Genomic DNA, 21749 nt, shown 5'->3' on the forward strand with positions numbered 1-21749 from the left:
AGCTGATGTTACATATAAACAGTCTCAATATTTCTGAGTATTGTCTCTGCATGGGGCTCTCACCCAGAGGTCCTGGTCCAGGTGGGAGGCCAGTAACTGCAGACTTCTGTTTGCCGGCTCCATAAGGATGAAACACATACAGTGAAAAATCTGACATACAGGCGGTGAAACTCAGACCTGATGAGTTTAAGGGTGGGCCTGTTAGATCTGACTGGCTGCTGTGGTGGCGACTCCGGCCTAGAGGACTGCCTAACCCTGTGGATGGACCTGAGGGATGGAAGAAGTTTCAGTGGTTCCATTAGTCAATCCACCCCCAAACTAATAAGAACTAAAAGAAACACCCCACCCCAAAAAATGGAATGGTAGTTCATAAGAGATTATTACATAAGAGAGGTTTTCAGTACAGTACATTCATACCTTTGCTTCCAGGCACTCTGTTGACATTGTGTACCGATGGAGGTGTGGAGGACGGTGTGTGTTGTCCCTCAGATGGATGGGTGGTGGGCTCAAGCTCACCCCTATTGGATGAGAACACCAGGTCTAGAGAAGGAAGTTTTAACATGCACTCAACTCGAGACATGGGCAGACAGCTGAACCGGATCTGAGATGGCTGAGAAGCAAACAAGACAAAATTAGCCAACCACTTTGAGATGGTTACTACTAGTGAGTATTGCCTGAAGGAATGCTGGTATACCTGCACCCTGACATAAACTACCACATCCACAGGGAAGGAAGAGTATGAAGATGTAGCAGAAGACACAAGAGACACCTGAGACTCCTCCAGAGGCTCCACAGAATCAAAGTGACCTACATCCTCCTCAGGAACATTCAGAGCTACACAAACACACATGAATATCAGCATAAAATATGCACACAGAAACACCTGACAGAATTGTGTTTTGTTATTTTAGAAAGCAAAGTGACAAATGTTAAATCAAAAAGCACACTGACTTGTGTAGTTCCTGTCGACTGGTGTGATGGGAATGGTCTCCAGCGCTTTCTCCAGGAAGTCTAGCAGACATGGACTGATGACCATTTCCTCTGGCAGTGTCTGCAGGGCTACCCATGCATACAGCTTAGCCGTCTTCACCCCTACATTTGTTTTACCTTTAGCTGCTCACGCAAACACAAAAACACAGAAATAAAGTTAAAAAACAATCCTCCTCTGTTGCCAATTTATACAATTTTCATACATTTAAAGCAACAGATTCCTGTTCAGGATGCAAACATGGCATCTAATGCACCTCTAGCATGCACGCAATATGCATGATGCTCAGTAACGCAGCCAAAACACCCAGAAATTGTTTAACACAAGCATAAGATGCAATGAAATGACAGAAAATGGTTAAAAAGTGCAATCAATGAATAGCAGTGTCCAGAACTATTTACAGCTTGTAGTTTAAACCACCACCCACATTCATTTGTATGGAAAAGAGAAGCTTGAACATTCAACCTAAAAATCTCATTTTGTGTTTCAATGAAACAACATGAGGTGGAGTTATTTTTTTCCTTCATTTTTTGTGAACTATTCCTTGAAACAATTGCTGTGATACTGAATGATATGCATTTAATTACATTTATTAATTTAGAAGATGACTTCAGGGGATTTAATTTAATATATATTGTTGTATTTTTTTACTACTGTTCAAAAGTTCAGGGTTGGTAAATATTTTTAAATAAATAAATACATTTATTCAGCAAGGAATTCAGTTGAAAATGAATAAAAATTAAACATTTTTATTTCAAATATATGCTGTTTTTTAAATTTCTATTCAAAGAATCCTAGAAAAAAATATCAGTTTCTATAAAAAAAATAAATAAATTAAAAAAAAAACTTTAGCAGCACAGCTGTTTTCAAATTCAATAATCAGAAATGTTTCAAAAGAAAAGCATCAAATCAGCATATTAGATTTCTTAAGCATCATGTGATGCTGAAGACTGGAGTGATGACTGTTGAAAATTTAGAAATTTCATTAAATCACAGGAAATTATATAAATACATTTTTAAAATATAAAACAGAGAATATTAGAATATTACTGAAGTATAGTCGTCTCTTTTTACTGTATTTTTTTTTATCAACCAACCCCAAACTTTTTGACAGTATTGTATACACGTTTCAAATTTTAACTGATGTCAGAAAGATGAACAAACGGTGAAAGAGGACAAACAGAAACTGTCGCCAATTATATTATAAAAACAACTAATAACAGAATGACTTGTCTCAACCCAAGCACATAAGCAGCAGAAAAAAGGCCCTGCGGAGGCAACTGTGAACCCTGATCCTAGATAGTCATGCGCTACAGTGGAGCTCAGAGCTGTGGGCCATGCTCCAGTGACAAGAGACGAGGCTGAGCGCATGCAGGAAGCCAGCGGTAGACGACGAGACAGGAAGAGAGAGTGTACCTGAAGGGAGAGGAGGGGGAGGGGGGGGAAGGAGTGTGTTAGTCTTGCCAGGGCCTGAGGCTGGTGGTGCGGGTGCGTCTCTCATACCATACAGCTTGGACTCTTTGGAAAGGTTTCTGGGCAGGGACGATCCACGCGAGGCATTGGGCGACTCCGTCTTCAGCATTTTAGAATTGTAATGCAGCTGTAAAAGAAATAGCGAGGGGGGATGAGGGGATTAACTTTTTTTTTTTTTTTTTTGCAGTGGTTGAGCACTGTAAACCATCAGACTGGTTGCTGATTCAGATGCATTTAAATAGGTCTATAGACCTATGGGTGTATTTGGGTGTTTTACACATCAAAATGAGTGCTGATATAACATCATCTGACACTCAAAAATCTCAAAATATTAGAAAAAAATTGCCAAAAAGTTCTGCGGTGTGAACCTGACTTTTACTTGAACCGCAAGAAAATACACATAGCTGTGTGAAGCATGTCAAAAGACCCACAGCAGACCTTAACATCCACTCCAGGAATGTAGAAAACAGTGGTCTCAATATCACTGCTCTTGCTCTGCAGAGAGGTGGGCACTCGCTTAGCAGTCAGTAGTTGGGAGCTGGAGGCAAAACTGTGCTGCTGCTTTCGCTTCTTAGGAGGAGAGTCCTGATCCAGACTCCTCGAACTCTGCTCACAACTCCTAAACAACAGAACGAGAAGGAGAAAGACATTTTACAGGAGCACTTTGCAGCCCTGACCAAAATCCAAACCAATAGAGTGATTCAGGGATGACGTTTTTGTAGACCAAAACATGGAAAGTTTTTTTGGTTTTGATTAAATATCTGAAATAAGGTCGTTGGTTGACACGAGTATAAGATATTTTCATGTTTTTTTCTATGGCACAAAATACACCAGCAATACCCCCTATTGATTTTTTTTTTAAAGCTCATCTTGAAAAAGGCAGTTGCTAACAAGTGGACATCACACACTTATGTAAATCATTCTAACTCAAACTTCCACAAGATTTATTTATTTATTTTAAATAAAGACTGAAAGAGTTTCTTGAAGCTTAATTGTGGTGTTTCAATAGCCATATGACCGTAGTATAGTTTGTCTTTTTACTTCAGACGATTGTATTTAGGGTTTAAAGTTCACTAAAGTTGTGTTCATTTGTGAAGATTATCATTATGAACATAACGTGCAAGAATCATAAACTTGTTGGTCACAGAGTTTATTTTTTGCATTAATCCAAAAGCCAATGGAAAATCCTATTGAGTTTTTGTCGAGGGAACCAGGGTGATTCTAACTTCCAACAAATTGCATGTTATTGTTTATTTAATACTGTCCTGAATAAGCTATTTCACATAACAGATGTTCATATATTCTTCACAAGACAAAATAACTGAATTTGTAAAAATGTCCCCGTTCAAAAGTTTACAAACCCTTGAATCTCAATACTGTGTCTCGTTTGCTGGATGATCCACGACTGTTTTGAGATAGTAATTCATGAGTCCCTTGTTGGTCCTGAGCAGTTCAACTGCCTGCTGTTCTTTAGAAAAATCGTCCAGCCTCAGCACATTCTTTGGTTTTTCAGCATCTTCTGCATATTTGAACCCTTTCCAACAGTGACTATGATTTTGAGACCCATACTCATACATAACTATTACATAAGGTGAAAACATTTACTGATGCTCAAGACTGCAACACAAAGAGCTTTTTGGGGGGGGGGGGGGGGGGGGGGGGGGCTGTGTATGAGTAGCTGTGTAGTTGTGTATGAGTGTACAATAGCTGTGTATGAGTCCCTCAGTTGCCCTCAGTGTGAAAAGATGGATCTCAAAATCATACAGTCACTGTTGGAAAGGGTTCAAATATGCAGAAGATGCTGGAAAACCAAAGAAAGTGTAGGACATGCAGGATTTTTATGAAGAACAGCAGGCAGCTGAACAGCTCAGGACCAACAAGGGACTTGTGAACAACTATCACAACACAGAAAAACAGTCGTGGATCATCCAGGAAACAACACAGATTATTAAGATTCAGGGGTATGTAAACTTTTGAGCGGGGTCATTTTTTATGAATTAAATTATTATTTTGTCTTATGGAGTATATATAAACATCTGTTATGTAAAATAGCTTATTCAATACAGTAATAAATAAACAGTAACATGCAATTTTCATGATTCCTCTCATCTTATACTCAATGATATTATGCAGCGCCTGAAAGTAGTCCCCAGCTATATCATAACTAGTTACCCAGCTGAGGACTACTTCAGGCACTGCGTAATATCATTGTGCCTGCTGCACCCATGGTACGGCAGCAAAGTTTCTTGATTATTACGCCGGAATGAGAGTATAGTTAATACTCTCATAGTTAATACTCTCATCCTCTCATTATAGTATCATAACTATAATACTATATTTAATACTCCCATAATCAGATTCAATGATCTATGCTATGCTACGCTAAAAGTGCTACCGCCAGACCAGGAGATCGGCTGAATGGATTCAAAAATGATAAAACTCAACTGTTTAACTCTTGGGGAGTTCGAAAACGAGCCTATTTTCAAAAAAAGCAGTGTTCCTTTAACATTTTGCATATTCTGCAAAGGGCATGTAAATATGAGCACAACTGTATGTCATCACTGTAGTGCTTGATTCATTAAAGACAACATGAGATAGTGTGTCCATTTTGTTGCATCTCTTCACCTCCTCAGTGCGAGATCTTCATGCTCGGGCGGCTGGGTACTGGGATGCAGCACACACTTGCCGCTGTCGATCTCAACGCGCACATCCAGCTCAAAGTCAATGTTCCGCTCAGTGGGCGGGGCTAACGCTCCACGCTGAGGGGGTGTGGCAGGCCAGCGCTCGCTGAATAATGCAGACAGCGCAGATGACTTTCTCTGAGAGCCCCTGAGAAACACAAACATAAAGACTGTCAGTTCAGTGGGTGTAATTGTGTTTGTGGAGGGTTTACATGTGCTGTGTGTTCAACACACCCTGGTCTGCGATAATAGCTGTGTGGTCTTTCCCTGTCAAACTCGTCGTCTTTGTCCGAATCCTCTGAAGAAGTGGAGGAGAGGTCGTCACGGCGACTGTCATCAGGCTGGAAGGGAACGGTTGGTGAAAAGACTGTGGGTGTGCCAGGGGCACTGAACACTGAGCATGATGGGTAATGGGCAGGATCATCAATGGTGACAGACAACAGGTCCAACTCTGTCTCCTCCGGGAACTTCAACAACCAGTGAAAGCCAACAGTCAGATGATTGGTCTATATATCTATCCATCTATTCATCGATTTATCTCTCCTAAAGGATTTTCAACTACATGAGTGGATCTAACAAAATCAAAAGAAAAAAAAAAAGAAAAAGGGGGGGGGGGAGAAAAAAAAATCAAGCGTATTTTAAGGATCATGATATTAGTGACTTGTTAAATTTAGCATTATCTCCTAATATTGGATGTTTAACTAACAAATCTCAAAATGAAACTTTCATACTTTCCATTTTTAATGTTAATGTTATGATGCTTACATTTATTTATAGTATTTAAAACAACTACTATTTTAGTAAATTGCATTTTTTGCAAAATAAATATATAATTTTTAACAATCAGATATTTATCAGGTGTCAGCCATCAAAATACGGATATTGGTATTGGACAGAACTTGAATATCAATGCATCACTACCATCATATATCTGGACATTTTACCCTTTTGGGTTTGTAATTACCATTATATTCAATAGTGATCCTTATTACCGTAATACAGAAATGTTTACTTAATTTACTTGCATATCGTTCCAATGCAAATAAATAAATAAATAAACAATAAAGCCTTCATGTTATTGAAGCAAAATGCAATTTCTATTTTTTTTCTTGTGATTTTGTGGTAAAATATAACCCTGGCATGTCTAAAAGCTCAATGGCCACTAAGGTATTATATTGGGTCTGTTAGATTAATTCTCATCAAGATTGCAACTGAAATAGAAGCCCTTTTATCCAGCTGTCTAACATTTACAATTTTCTCCTCAACTGGGCTTCGGTTGAGATAATGGAGTGGAAAAGTGCTACAATATTTCCTATAGTATTATATTATGACACACTTACTTGAAATGTCAGTTTATCTATCCATCCATCATTCCGTCACTCTATCTGTTGATGTACTCAAAACCTAAACTGATCTGATTCTGACTCAGTCAATTCAAACTGTATCTGTTGGCTGATCGCTCATAACCAGTGAGCACTTTTAAGAATGCTTTTCCTTTTCCCAATTCATGCTTTCCACTACGACCCAGCGGAGGAGAGAGGGATGAGAAATTAAAAGATGAAAAGATGGACAGATGACAAGAAAGACGTCATGAGCAATGCAATGGACAAAGATCCAGACATGCTGAAGAAACAAGAGTTGATTAGTTACACCAACACAGCACAAGAGCAGCTTCAACATATGGAGTGAGAGTGTGTTAATGAATGTGTGAGTAGAGAAATCAAAAGAAAATAAGACCACCCTTCAGCCTAAGATCCAAAAAGGCTTAAATCATTCAAGTCGATGATGATTTTTGATTGGATTTTGAACAGCAGATTTAGATTTAGCGATTTCACACCACAAGACTTTCATGCATTCATGAGGTGATTTTAAGATTTGATTTGAACCGTTTTTCTCCAATACCTTAAAAACAGAGTCAGCTGGACTTGGGATTGGGTTTGGGGTTTCCATCTTAAACACAAACAGACTTACTGAGCTATACACTACATGAACATGTCTTCAGTACAGTATGTGTATATACATATGAGTGAAGCACTTGCAGGTGAAACCATAGAACCAATGAGTGCATGTATATGTGCGTATTTGTCCAAGTACAACGCTGTTCAAAAGTTTGGGGTCAGCAAGATATTTAATATTTTTTGAAAAGTCATTCAAAAAGTGCATTTATTTGATCAAAAATACAGTAAAAACAGCAATATTGGTCATAATGCTGTTCAAAACATTTATTATCAAATGTTGCAAATAGTTGTGCTGCTTATTATTTTTGTATAAACTGAAGATAATTTTTTTGTGATTCTTTGATGATTAGAAAGTTTAAAAAATAATGAAATGATCTTTTGCAATGTCTTGACTGTCACTTTTGATCAATTTCATCCTTGCAAAATAGCAAATTTAATTTATAAACAAAATCTTACTGACCCCAAATTTTTGGAATGGGTAATGTAAAAAGCAAAGCTTTATTTAACTTTACAAACATTGTTGACACAGAAACACTGAACATGTAGATGGAACCACAGAATGATGACAAAAAAAGATGCATACAGTATTTTAAATGAACAAATGTATAGACTCAGGCACACACAAATGTACACGTGCACACTACCGTGTCAATGTTGAAGGTAACCCTTGGTGCTGGAGATGCTGCATCCACTTTAATGTCTGGCAGATCTTCCCTTTAGAGAGACAAAAAATAAAAAAAAATATTTAAAAAAATGAATGAACAAACTAAGGGCGTGTAATTGAAATACATTAACCCATCTGTGATTAAATTTGAGTGTGTGTGTGTGTGTGTGTGTGTGTGTGTGTGTGTGTGTGTGTGTGTGTGTACCTGGGTCTATCCGACCTCTTCATTGGTGGTCTGCCTGTTGCCGAAATGCTCTTCGACCTGCTGTTGCTGTAGCTTGGCTTGTACCCTAAGCCCCACTTATCTTTCAATGACGCAGCCTAAACAAAGCACAAACTCAGTTAATGCAACATTTTATCTCCACCACACTTTCAATGTAGTGAGCTGAACCAAGTCTTTCTCACCCGCATGCTGGAGCGCCGTAGCTTCTTGCGCACATCCCGACGGATATCATTGACAGCGACAGATTCCAAATGCTGATAGCGCTGAATTTCCTGGTTTATGGTGCCTTCACTTGCTCCCAGTTTCCTTAGAGAGAAAAAAAGAATTATAGGGATTTCTTTTAGACAAAAAAAACAGATTGAGGTATATTGCTTATTATTGTCAGGTTGACATTACTTGAGATCGTCAATGACTTTGGCTTGCTCATTGAGTTCTCTAATATCCACCAATCGCTTCGAGAACTTCCGTCCACGAGCGTCGATTATCTGATTGCTCATGGCTGCCTGTCTGCGCAGGTCAACAGACTCCTGTAAGAGGGAAAACAACTGTCAAAATAATACATTTAAGATACGAGACACACTTAGGGGTGGGCGGTATGACTAAATCTGATATTTTCTTGTCATTGTATGAGTAATTTAAAAACGGCATATACACCATATTATTTTATTTTACAAATATTAAAATATATATTTACACTGCCATTCAAATTTTTTTATTTTTTTTTAATGATTTTGAAAGAAGACTTGCTCAAAAAGGCCGCTTTTTTTTTTTTTTTTTACTAAAAATACAGTACAAACAGCAATGTGAAATATTATTACAAATTAAAATAAATGTTTTCTAAATTTCAACTTTGTTTTTTTTTTTTTAAATGTAACCTCTTCCCGTAATGGAAAAGCTATTACACAGTCTTCAGTGTCACATGATCCTCCATAAATCATTCTAATATGCTGATTCGATGCTCAGAAAACATTTCCTTTTATTATCATTATGCTGAAAAAAAGCTGGGCTGATTAATATTTTTGTGGAAACTTTCAGGATTCTTTGATGAATAGAAACTTCAAATGAACAGCGTATATTTGAAATTTAATTTTTTTTCACATTGTAAAAGTCTGTACTGTCACATTTGCACTTTTGATCACTTTAATGCGTCCTTGCTGAATCAAAGCATTAATTTCTTTAAAAAAGTTATTTTTATTTTGCAGGAAATTCAATAAAAAATTGGTTATTTGTTATTTTGTTAATTTGATAATACAAATAACCAAGTTAATTTTAAAACAAAAAACATAGCAAAATCACAACATGTTGCCATATTTCAACTGTTGCCCAGTGTGTACCATCATTCCGCCCAGCCCTACGTACATAAGAGTTCCAAAATCACACTGACTGCTGAACAGTCAAAACAAGTGTAGTTCATTCCAACACATCAGAAACACAAAAATCACAACACCACCCCAAAAAATTATTACTGAACACAGCTCGTCCATGAGAAATGCTTCCTTTGGAAACGGGAAATAAGAGAAGTCTAAGATGTCACTGGCCACTCATTTCTCATGGAGAGGAATCAGACAAACTAAAAAGCAGCAAGAAATTGTAGAATTCAGACTCGCTCGACGTGTTTCAGTTCTAGGCAAAATTCAACAAGGTTTTGAGTGATGTGACTGATCTTAAAAGCAACTTCCACCCTGAGAGCATGAACAAGATGGAGAGAAAGAATGTGACAGAGAAACAGAGAGGACTGAAAAGCAAACGGGAGCTCTGAAGTACATACACAGCCCCAGGACAGGGGTCTGGGATGTTTAGTTCGTTCTGCATTGGCTGTGGACGACAGGCGAACACTTCTCGACTTTAGCCGAGTGATTGTGGATGATGGAGAAACATTACGACACTCAGAAGGTGACAGGGGAGGAGGGCTGGGGCTAATGCCCAGAATGCTGTTCACCAGCCGCCTCCTGAACGAAAGTCTGGGACTGAGATCCCCTTCAGGACACTGCAAACATGGGCCGGTTTAAAACAAACACAAACACACACAACTACACAGACAGAGTACAAATGAGCACAAAGACACATTTCCTGCTCTAAACATGAAAATGACATTAATATACATGTACAAAAAAACAAGAAACCAAAGCAGCATGTAAAATTAATTTACAATGTAAATAAAAAAAATTAAAAAATAGCTACAAAGACATTACACCAACATTAAGAAATGTTGCGTGAGCTCTGACCGTGTGTATGGGGGGAGACATGCCGTCGCTCTCGTCCTCGTCTGATAGGTCAGCCATGTTGGCCGAGTTGTGGTCTGTGATGTCATCATTGTCCTCTTCACCAGTCAGAGAGGTGAGCGTGTTACCCAGAGCATTCAGACGCTTGCCGATGTTGGGATCCATGTGTACATCGATACCACACATCTTCCACAAGACATTTAGCGTCCACGTCCCCGCGCTGCTGCTTTCTGGAGTATTGAAAGATTTTGTTATTAAACACAGGCAAAGATCAAATATGAAGTCAGTATGAAATCAAATTGACAATGTTTTCTTCCTTAAATGTTAATAAATTAATGGTCTTGTTTTGTGCATTTCATCAATGTACACTACCAAGATAATTTTATTAAACAAGAAACGATTAAAGCAACTGTTAAGACATTTATATTGTTATTTATAATCCATTTCAAATAAATGTTCTTTTGAATCTTCTTTTATTCAAAGAATCCTGGAGAAAAAAAAAGTATCACAGTTTCCACAAAAAGTGGCACAACTGTTTTCAACAGTAAAATAATGAAATATTACTTAATTATCAAATCAGCATATTCAAATGATTTGTGAAGGATCATGTGACACTGAAGACTGGAGTAATGATGCTGAAAATGTAGCATTGCCATCAGAGAAATAAATTACATTATAAAATATATTGAAATTAAAAACAGCAATATTGTGAAATATTATTACAATTTAAAAGAAATGTTTTTTTTTTCTGTATTTTTGAACAAATAAATGCATCCTTGGAAAGCATAAGAGAGAGAGTCTTCTTTCAAAAACATGAAAATTACTGAAGAACATTGTTTTACTCAAACCTGCAGAGGCCTGGCCTGTCGTTCTGGAGCAAACCTCATAAGTACCATCAGGGACAACACCTAGAAAGCCACATTGAGTATTTCAATAATCATGGAAGCGTTATGGGGCCAAATAAAGACACAAGTTAACTTTGAGTGTTACTCACAGGCATTAATGACCAGGTCACCTCTGACCTCAGGTTTCCAGTCATCCCAAGTTGTCTCAAACCCCTCAGCAAATCGAATGCAAAAGTTCTTGAAATGGCCTTTGCTGACCAGAGATTCGGAGGAGCAGGCTGTGATTAGCGTACTCTCGATGGTTAACACCAGTGCTGAGCCAGTGTCAAAATCAATACTGTGATTGGCCTAATGTACAGCAGAAAGAAGGACACACATTTAACATCAAGCATTCTGACCCACAGAAATGGAAATATTTCATGTGTATAAAGTGGGAAATACAAGCCTACAGTATACAGTTAAAAGCCTGTTCACATCAATCTGATGAGTCTAAACATTAAAAAGAAGGAAAAATAGATTGTGTATCAGTGAGTATCCACCTGTGTGGCGCTGGTGATCGGCAGGCAGATGCCCAGGTCATTGACAGTGAGCTGCAGGAAGAGAGTGCTGAAGGCCTGAACGCTGGTCTGCTGTATGGCTGGCAATTTGTCCACCACCTCTTTGGTGGCCATATGAATGTCTGAGTTGAGAGCCAAGCGCTGTTCCTTCCAGTTATCATAGGCAGCCTTATAGTTCAGCCAGAACAGAACAGCTACAACAGACATACAAATACACAATTACATAAAAAATAAAAAAAAAAATCCACCAATGGATGCACATGAAAAAACAAAAGGCTAAGTGTGGCCTGACCTCTGTCAAATGCTACTGGCTGAGCAAAAACAATAGGACGGTTGAGTGTGATTAGGACAGCCTCTTTATCAGAGCTAACACTGATCTCCTCCTGCAGAGCATTGCGCAAACCGATTCGAGTGCGGAAATACGCCACCTGGTGGAAATCTGACCCCGCCTCCTCATACACCTGCAAGTCACGACAACAGTGATTAATTGATAGTGTGCACCACCCTATCAAAACCTCATGCATCTACACGAAAGTATATTGAGAGCAATGAATAACAGCGCTCTTTATGTTTCTGTGATTAGCTACCTGATGTTTGACTATTTGTCCCAAAGCCAAATTGAGATCCACTTGACATTTCCCAAAGAGCTTCAGGTAGTTACTTCCTGTGGGTGTAGTCTTGCACTGAACCCGATTGGACAGTTCAAGCTCAATCCAGCCCGTCTCAAAGCGCACCGCCCTCATTGAAGGAGTGGTGGCTGTCATTTGAATCCCCTACAACAGAAAAAACATACTGAAGAAGTCTAAAAAGTCTGCAAGATTCACTTAAAATTAATAAATTTTATTAGTACAAACCTTGAAAGTCAGATTAATAGAATAAAGCAGGATTTTAGGTTTGTCGCCATCTGTTGACACATCGTGTTCATTCCACAGTGGGATTGGCTGTTCGCCTCCTATAGAAACATGTACTTAATATTATAATAACAATAAATTATGCATAATTAACATGCAAGTAGCCCTAATCCTAACCCTGCTCATATAGTAAATACATGTAGTTAATTAATATTACTCAGTACTTAAATATAAAATTACACTGTAACAAGGACACCTTAAAATAAAGTGTAACCAAAAGATAAAATGATAGCAAAACAAAATACAAAAAAAGGTAATTAAAAAAAAAGTCAAAAACTAAACAAAATCAAACGAAAAAATCTAAAATAAATAAATAAATAAATAAATTAAAAAGTAATCCATTTATGCTACCTGTTCTTAAATCAAACATACCTGACACCTTCTGGATGACCTCATTGACCTCCTTCATGAAAACCTTCTGAAGGAAGACTAGATGGTTGAGTAAATCTGTGGTCAAGTTGTGTTCGAAAGACCCAATCTAAAAATTAAGAAACCAGTATATTGTATATTAAAACCAATCCATCCATCCATCTGCTGAAACAAACTTGACTGATCTAATAATTAAGCAACCCATTTAGTACAATATCTCATTGCTACATCAATGACACACCTCAGCTACACAGCGCAAGTAGTTTCCCTGAAGATAGTTGCTGTATCCTGGGGCCCAGGCAGTGTCGCTGTGGCCCTCGTGCTCCTGTATGATGTACTGTCCAGACATGGTGACGGGAGGCAGCGTCAGGCTGGCAGAGGGTGGCATGGCCGACACATCCACAGGGGAAACCTTCGACTGGAAACACAGCTTATGATTGGGTAGTTCAAAAGTGAACCGTGTCTGAGCACCTGTGAGAGGGAGACACCAAAACGTTAATCACTTGTTATTGTTGCATCTGTTTTTCCAAGGGGACTGTGAAATAAATGAACAACTGTGCCAGTGGAATTGTGGGTACCTGTCATGCCATGGCTCTTCATGCGACCCATCTTGTATTCTGCTTTGAGAGAGGGCAACAGGGCTGCACCAATAGTGATCCCATCCAGCATAGCGCTGAATTTCAACACGATTGGCTTCTTCTCCAGTCCTTCAGGCAGCTGAGGAAACTCAATGGCCTCCACCGGAGTTTGATTGACATTCACTTCAGAAGGCTGTGGAGTAGGCGTGTCTTCGCGGTTGGGCGGTGGGCTGATAATAAACAGATTTGAATTTAATATGTGCAAAAAAAAAATTATTAAAACTTATGAAAAGAAAGTGCAGAGGTTTTCCTCACATGTTGGAAGGCTGACGGATGAGGTCTGAAATCTGTTTTGAGAGCTGGTGGGAGCTGCGGACCATCATGCTGTGCAGCGTTGCTGGGTGTTGCGGGATGTTGATGAAGATTGCACCAACTTTTAATACGGCAGCGTTATTGGTCTTCAGCCCACGCTGTGCGCTATATAAAGCCTGGGACTTTGCGATGTTACACTTCACCACCGTCCTGAGATACAAATACACACAAACAAAAAGGAACTTACTACAAGTGCTCATTTTGAAATCGCAGCCTGGATTTAATATTGAACAGTAACATAAAACAATGTCTGTGAAATATGTACAGACAGATACTGGCAAAATGTACAAATGAAATGTTCATGTGACTGGAAACGATGCCTTTTTTTAGATGTAGAGAGAACAAATGGAAGGAGAGAGATCTAGATGGATTAATAGAAAAGATGAAAGGGAGAATTTCAGGCGCTGACGGTATGACAATGGACTGTCCATCTGATTCATACTACACACAAAATTGGCAAACACTTGCCAAAATGTCAGGATCAATCAGACTGATTGATGGATATGCAACTTCCAAGAGTCAGGGTGCACCAGAAAACTAGATTACCAAGCTGCTGCAATGAGCGCCTTTCAGGAGGAACTAATCATTGGATTTGACAACTTTTTCCAGGACAGAAGCATCAAGTATTTAAAAGATATTGGATATTTAAAAGATAAGTTGTTGGATAGTCTTCACATATTTTCTGCTATGTTTCTGTAAAACTGCTCTCAAAGACTACTTTGCCATTAAAGATTTTTTTTGTTCATGCAAAATTTTATCATTGATTTTAGATCAATTGTCACTTAAACGGTGTATAAAAGCAAAAGCAAAATTAGTCAGATGGTCTCTTCCAGTCTAAAGATGCAGGGGTGGGGCGATGCACGTCAAATGACAATGAAACTCTTTTTATAATACATATTGTTGATGCAAATATCACGGAGGAAAAAATAACACTGGTAGTTATTAACAATGCTTCATCTATATTTTTGAAAAGGAAACATGACAGTGGGTGGATTTTGGTCAGAATAACCTATAAAAAAGGACTTAACACCGACAGTCCAAAGCTTGTTTCAATTAGACAAGGAAATGGAAAAGTATCCCACTGACAATGCATTAATGAAGTAACTATGACTGTAAAATTAGTGTCACGAGGATGTTATGATTTTACTGACCACTGTTGAAGATACTATACAATGCTGTGAAATGTTTATATGAGAGGGATTTGGAGCATTAGAGAGCAAAATAAATCTTATTATAGTAAGGGTGCACAGTATATGGCATATATGTGAAATATGGAAGGGACTGTGATATACAAATATTATGGAGATGTTATGAATGGTCATGGAGGACTGGACAAAGTTACTGAGGAAACTTAGACATACAGGAACTCCTGCTTGGTTGTGCTGGTAGGTGAGGTTGGAAAATCCTCTAGTCTGCCAGTGAGAGAGGCAGAAAAAAAACAACAAAAGATGACAGATAGAGAGAAGAGAGGAGAGTAGAGAGCAGGAAGGTAGAAGACGGGAAAGTTATCCACCGAGAAAACATTTCAAAACTGTCACATATCGCTGTGATAAATCTGTACTCTTAAAAATACATTTGTGGAAAGAGAGAACACCTGGGAAAAAAAACAGATCCAAGAACGACTTTAAAACAACTTTAAAATATGATAATCGCAGAGAGTAAGCTAGGAATAAAGTGCATTTTAAGTACATTACAAGGGCTGCTTGATTTTTTGTGGCTAGGTTATTGCAGGTCGTTTCCAGGGTGGTGTTATGCAGTTTCTAAACTGTTTGTGTAGTTTTTAGCTTGCTACCATGCGGTTTCTAAAAACAGTGAAGTATCTATGACATGCTGGTCATTAAATACACCATCTTTTAAAAAATATTAAATAGACATTCATTCAAAAATTTGGGTTCAGTGAGATTTTTAAAAGAAATTAATCATTTTATTTGGTAAGTATGCATTAATTTGATCAAAAGTAGCAGTACAGACATTTATAATGTTACCAAAGATTTCTATTTCAAATGAATGCATGATTGATATGAATGTGGCAGTGATAAGAAATAAGAAATGCTTGTTAGTCGCCAAATCAGCATAATAGAATGATTTCTGAAGGAATAACATGATTATCATGTGGAATAACAGGAATAAATTAAATTTTATTATATAATCAAATTTTATATTATTTTATATTATTTTATTATATAATCAAATTTTATATTATTTTATATTATCTCTCAATATATATTATATTATCTCTCAAGATGGCGCCGAGCATGGCTGCTGTGGTGTGGAACGCTCCCGTACTTTTGTTGTTTTTGTTTGTTTGTTCTGTGTTTAGTCATTCTCCTACTGTCAGTTTTACCAGAGACGAACTACTGGACATAAGGCAACACACACCGGACACTTTTTTTCCGGTTTTTGATTATTCAGACGCTTTGTTGGATGTTTTGGTCGGAGGGGCAGCGGTCCTAGTCAAACGCGCGCTCAGACGGAAAAGAGGGAAGGTTAAACTGGTTAAACTCCGCGAACGCGGTTTCCGAACTGCGCTCCCAAGCATTCATCTAGCGAATCTCCGATCCCTTCCTAACAAAATGGATGAACTACTTCTCCTCACCCACACAAATAAGGACTTTTCAAACTCTGCTGCATTGTGCTTCAATGAAACCTGGCTGAGTGAAAACATCCCGGATAACATGCTTCATTTGCCGGGATATCAGCTGTTCAGATCAGACCGCATCACGGAGCTAACGGGGAAAACGAGAGGTGGTGGACTATGTTTCTACATAAATGAAGGTTGGTGTTCAGATGTAACAACTCTGAAGAAGATGTGTTCTCCTAATTTGGAGGCCTTCTTCATAAACTGTAAGCCGTTCTATTCACCCCGAGAGTTTTCCTCCTTCATTCTCGTGAATGTGTACGTGCCTCCGGACGCGTGCGTGAGCGCCGCGATGCAACAGCTGGCTGAACAAATATCTGAAACAGAGCAAAGGTACCCGGACTCTTTTTTAATCATTCTTGGAGATTTTAATAAAGCAAATCTCTCCCGCGAACTGCCAAAATACAGACAGCACGTTACATGTCCCACCAGAGACAGTAGTATATTGGATCATTGTTACACAATAATTAAGGATGCATATCACTCTGTCCCACGGGCAGCTCTGGGGCTCTCTGATCACTGTTTGGTTCATCTCATACCGACCTATAGGCAAAAACTCAAATCTTCTAAGCCTGTATTAAGAACTGTTAAAAGATGGACTAATGAAGCAGAGCAAGATTTAAAAGCTTGTTTTGACCTCACTGATTGGACTGTTTTTGAAGCCGCTGCCACCGATCTTGATGAACTCACAGAGACTGTAACATCATATATCAGTTTCTGTGAGGATATATGCATCCCCACCAGGACATTCTTATCATTCAATAATGATAAACCGTGGTTTACTGGGAAACTCAAACAGCTTCGTCAGGCCAAAGAGGACGCTTACAGAAGTGGGGATAAAATCTTGTATAACCAGGCCAGGAACAGACTAACAAAGGAGATCAGAGTGGCTAAAAATAACTACTCTGAGAAGTTGAAAAAAGAACTTTCAGCCAACGATCCGGCGTCGGTATGGACTGGTCTGAGGAACATCACCATGTACAAGTCACCACCCCCACAGTCTGCAGAGAATCAACAACTGGCTGACGATCTCAATGTGTTTTACTGCAGATTTGAAAAGGCCAGACTGACACCCAACACCCGCTCTGATCTGCACTTCACACATTCAGCTTCCCCCCCTGCAACCCCCCTTACTCCCTCCCCCACCATTCTACCTGCGTTTAAAGTCTGTGTAGAGGATGTGAACCGGGTCTTCAGAAAACAGAAATCTAGGAAAGCTTCAGGACCAGACGGTATTTCACCTGCCTGTCTAAAAGTCTGTGCTGACCAATTGGCCCCCATCTTTACACAAATCTTCAACAGATCTCTGGAGCTGTGTGAAGTTCCCCGCTGCTTCAAACGCTCCACCATCATTCCCGTCCCCAAAAAGCCCAAAATCACTGGACTTAATGACTACAGACCTGTCGCACTCACGTCTGTGGTCATGAAGTCACTTGAGAGACTGGTCCTGGCCTACCTGAAGGACATCACTAGACCCTTGCTGGATCCTCTTCAGTTTGCCTATAGAGCAAACAGGTCTGTGGATGACGCTGTCAATATGGGACTGCATTACATCCTGCAACACCTCGACAAACCTGGGAATTATGCAAGGATCTTATTTGTGGACTTCAGCTCGGCCTTCAATACCATCATACCTGACCTTCTCTCAGACAAACTGAGACAGCTCTCTGTGCCCTCCTCCATCTGTCAGTGGATCACCAGCTTCCTGACAGACAGGCAGCAGCTAGTGAGGCTGGGCAAACTCACATCCAGGACTCTCACCATCAGCACTGGCGCCCCTCAGGGTTGCGTTCTCTCCCCACTGCTCTTCTCCCTCTACACGAATGACTGCACATCAAAGGACCCCTCTGTCAAGCTCCTGAAGTTTGCGGACGACACTACAGTCATAGGCCTCATCAAGGACGGTGACGAGCAGCTGGCTGTATGGTGCAGTCTTAACAACCTGGAGCTTAACACGCTCAAAACTGTGGAGATGATAGTGGACTTCAGGAGAAACCCCCCTGCTCTCCCCCCACTCACCATCATGAACAGCACTGTGACTTCAGTAGAGTCATTCAGATTCCTGGGCACCACCATCTCTCAGGACCTGAAGTGGGACAATCACATTGACTCTATTGCGAAAAAGGCCCAGCAGAGGCTGTATTTCCTCTGCCAGCTAAGGAAGTTCAACCTGCCTCAGGAGCTGCTGAAACAGTTCTACTCTGCAATCATCGAGTCTGTCCTATGTTCTTCTATAACTGTTTGGTTTGGTTCAGCTACCAAAACAGACATCAGAAGACTACAACGGACAGTTAGGACTGCTGAGAGAATTATCGGTGCCCCTCTGCCCAGCCTCCAAGAACTTTACACCTCCAGAGTGAGGAAAAGGGCTAAGAAAGTCACTCTGGACCCCTCACACCCAGCTCACTCTCTCTTTGTACTGTTGCCCTCTGGCCGGCGCTACAGATCACTGAGCACCAGAACAGCCAGACACAAGAACAGTTTTTTCCCCCAGGCCGTATCCCACCTGAACAACACATAACACACCCCGGTACTGTACATCTGTAAATAACCCATCAAACCTTCATCTGTACATAGGACACATGCACATTCACAGTTCTGTCTATGGTCAAGTCTCTTTTCTGTATATTTTTATTACTATTGTTATTCTTAATTATTGTATATTCTCTTCATTAGTGTTCTTTATCACCTTAATTATATGTTGTCTGCACTATGTTTGTACTTTCTGTACTGGTAGCTCATAACACCGAGACAAATTCCTTGTGTGTGCAAACACACTTGGCAATAAAGCTCTTTCTGATTCCGATTCTGATTCTGAATTGTAATAATATTTCACAGTTCACTTGTAATACTGTATTTTTGATCAAATAAATGCAGCCTCGGTGGGCATAAGAGATTTCCTTCTTACTGACTGCAAACTTTAGAAAAGTAATGTATGGATATTAAGTTTTTGCATTGCGGTTCAAGTTATTGTTTAGTCCGTAAGTTGATGTCAGACTGATCAAATAAACAGAGCAAAATATTAAGGCACCACGGAGACAAAGTGTCTACAGTCTTACCTACCAACGGTTTACAGTGTTTAGCATGTGAAACTGGGATTGGATAAATTTATATTATAAATATAATATATTAGAAATTTATATAAAAGTGGATGCTGATAAGTGGTAGAGCACTCAGTGGTTCTTAGGCCTGGTAATAAATGAGTTACTGACTGTATGTCTGGTGTGATTCCTTCCAGAAGCACAATGTTCACACATCCGATATGGGCCGAGGCACAGGTCTCAGTCATCTTCTGATGGAGAATATCTGCATCAAGAGAACAGAAATTATAGGATAAAGTAAGTATACAGGATATTTTAAAATGGTACATTTATTTAAAATTGCTAGTTGATTTACCCTTCATTTTCTCCTTTAGTGTAAAACTGCCGTGTATTTTCTTAAGCTCTGCCTCCATGGTCAGTCCTCCAATGTCTGCTTCCAGATGTGTGCGGTTCACCATGCCAACGCCGAACACGATCAACGTCACATGCTGGGGCTCAGAGCTGACCAAGCTCCGCCTACGACCCAGTCGACTAGGGGGTGTCTCGCCTTCAGATTCAAACACCAATCGACATGGAGGATCCACAGGGCTACGTCCACCCTCTGAAGAGCAAGTGAATAGGCAAATTGAGCCAAAAACAGTGAATATTAGACTATTTTTGTACTATTCGAAAGCAAAAATAAGTTTTGTTTTTTTTGCAATTTGACATTTTCATGACAATTCAGAGATTCCTTTATCCATACAATAAAACAGAATTTCATTACCATAATCTGCAAAATAATAATGACATATTTAAACTGTAAAGTATTTCGAGTACACATCATGGTGCAATAACCTGTTGTATTGACTTTGTCTTTTTAATAACAAACACAGTATACACCATGAATGATGCTCATTACCATATTACAGTACTGAAAATCTATTAAAAATCACTTTTGAGAATAATGTAAAATTAAAATAAAAATAAAAATATCTGGACATTAATTAATCACCACTAATTTTCTTTTTTTTTTTTTTTTGGCCTGTCAGTAACACAGATAACACATGACAGTACGTATGTGTAGTTATGCTATCATCATTCACAGCCTTTTTTTTTTTTTTTTTTTTTTATATTATTTTTTTTTTATTAATTAATTAATTAAATTTTATATACCCTTTTATTTAACCATACTATGACCGACAAGACCAGGGGACAGAGAAAACAAGAGAGAGAAAAAAAATAAAAATAAATAATAATAATAAAAAAATAATAATTATAATGATAATAATAAAAATAATAATAATAAAAAAAATAAATAAAAAAAAAGGAATTAGAAAAAAAAAAAAAAAAAAAAAAAAAATTGTGGATAAAGTCAACAGAGAAGGGGGAGAGAGAGAGAGGAAAAAAAAGAGAATGGGGGATAGAGAGAGAGAGGAAAAAACAGAACAAAAAAAAAAAGACAATTTGCTTCGATACCTGCTGACAAAAAGAGAAAACAACAGAAGACACAACAGAAGACACAACATCAGAGAAACTGCAGCAACAACCAACATCTGTATGAATCACAATAAATTCTAAATGTTAAATGTTATTGAGCAACACGCATAACTAATATTACAAAATAAGTTTTGAAGCTACAGCAGATCAGAACAATGTGTGTCTGTGAGCACCCGTTTTTACACCAATGTGAATGCTTGAGTGTACACCTGTGTGTGTGAGCGCGCTTGTGTTCATAAGGTTCCTCCATGTAAATGTTTAATAGTGTGTGTGTGGGGAACAACAGCCCCATCCCGCAAGGCATGAAGCAGGCATGGAAGAGACCCAGGCCCCAAACATCCGGAGGCCCCCCAGGGCACGGGACCCCCAGGGGAACCACCGTCCCTGCGGCCCCCACCCAGAAAAGGGCAGAGGAGAGCCCGAAGGTGGGACATCCGACAGCCACAGTGTAGACACCCCAGGGTGCCGTGGCGGCAAGCCCGCAGGCTCCGCCGGCAGCCGACCACACCAGGGCAGACCGAGCCCTGGGCCCGGAGATCCAAGGGCCCCCCACCCCCCAACCGGGGCCCAGCAAGGCCAGTAGGGCCAGGCCCCGCCAAGCGACCGCCGAGAGTGGGCCAGCGCTCACCCGAGCATCCTGCCCCGGCGCGAGAAACCACCAATGCACCGGCGGCATCCTCCACCGGCAGGGCATGGTGGTGGGGTGGGGGTCGACTGAGATGATGAGTGAGGTGGAGTCTAAGGCCCGACCTG

The 21749-nt window shown here is 39.5% G+C and overlaps 1 protein-coding gene across 10 annotated transcripts in view; it reads right to left on the reverse strand.

Moving 5' to 3' along the window:
• The window catches only part of kiaa1109 (KIAA1109), a 66201-nt gene that overhangs the window by 12798 nt on the left and 31654 nt on the right, over positions 1-21749 (reverse strand). For 3 of the 10 annotated variants that reach the window (XM_079439773.1, XM_079439772.1, XM_079439771.1), the window contains exons 47-72: positions 19876-20121; positions 19692-19785; positions 13785-13991; positions 13470-13699; positions 13133-13362; positions 12895-13000; positions 12466-12563; positions 12199-12384; positions 11904-12072; positions 11594-11805; positions 11204-11402; positions 11058-11117; positions 10213-10439; positions 8384-8514; positions 8170-8293; positions 7970-8085; positions 7745-7814; positions 7045-7092; positions 5377-5609; positions 5087-5290; positions 2900-3080; positions 2492-2588; positions 952-1113; positions 695-834; positions 418-610; positions 64-267 (exon numbers count right to left, since the gene is read on the reverse strand). In XM_079439773.1, coding sequence (XP_079295899.1) covers positions 64-267; positions 418-610; positions 695-834; positions 952-1113; positions 2492-2588; positions 2900-3080; positions 5087-5290; positions 5377-5609; positions 7045-7092; positions 7745-7814; positions 7970-8085; positions 8170-8293; positions 8384-8514; positions 10213-10439; positions 11058-11117; positions 11204-11402; positions 11594-11805; positions 11904-12072; positions 12199-12384; positions 12466-12563; positions 12895-13000; positions 13133-13362; positions 13470-13699; positions 13785-13991; positions 19692-19785; positions 19876-20121 — 4167 coding nt within the window. Of the gene's footprint in view, positions 1-63; positions 268-417; positions 611-694; positions 835-951; positions 1114-2404; positions 2589-2899; positions 3081-5086; positions 5291-5376; positions 5610-7044; positions 7093-7744; positions 7815-7969; positions 8086-8169; positions 8294-8383; positions 8515-9755; positions 9975-10212; positions 10440-11057; positions 11118-11203; positions 11403-11593; positions 11806-11903; positions 12073-12198; positions 12385-12465; positions 12564-12894; positions 13001-13132; positions 13363-13469; positions 13700-13784; positions 13992-19691; positions 19786-19875; positions 20122-21749 lie in introns of all 10 variants that reach the window. The other 7 variants (XM_079439769.1, XM_079439768.1, XM_079439766.1 and 4 more) reach the window with 4 other exon arrangements.

Source organism: Barbus barbus, assembly GCF_936440315.1.
Source record: "Barbus barbus genome assembly, chromosome: 18".
In the NCBI taxonomy this organism is placed as follows: Eukaryota; Metazoa; Chordata; class Actinopteri; order Cypriniformes; family Cyprinidae; genus Barbus; species Barbus barbus.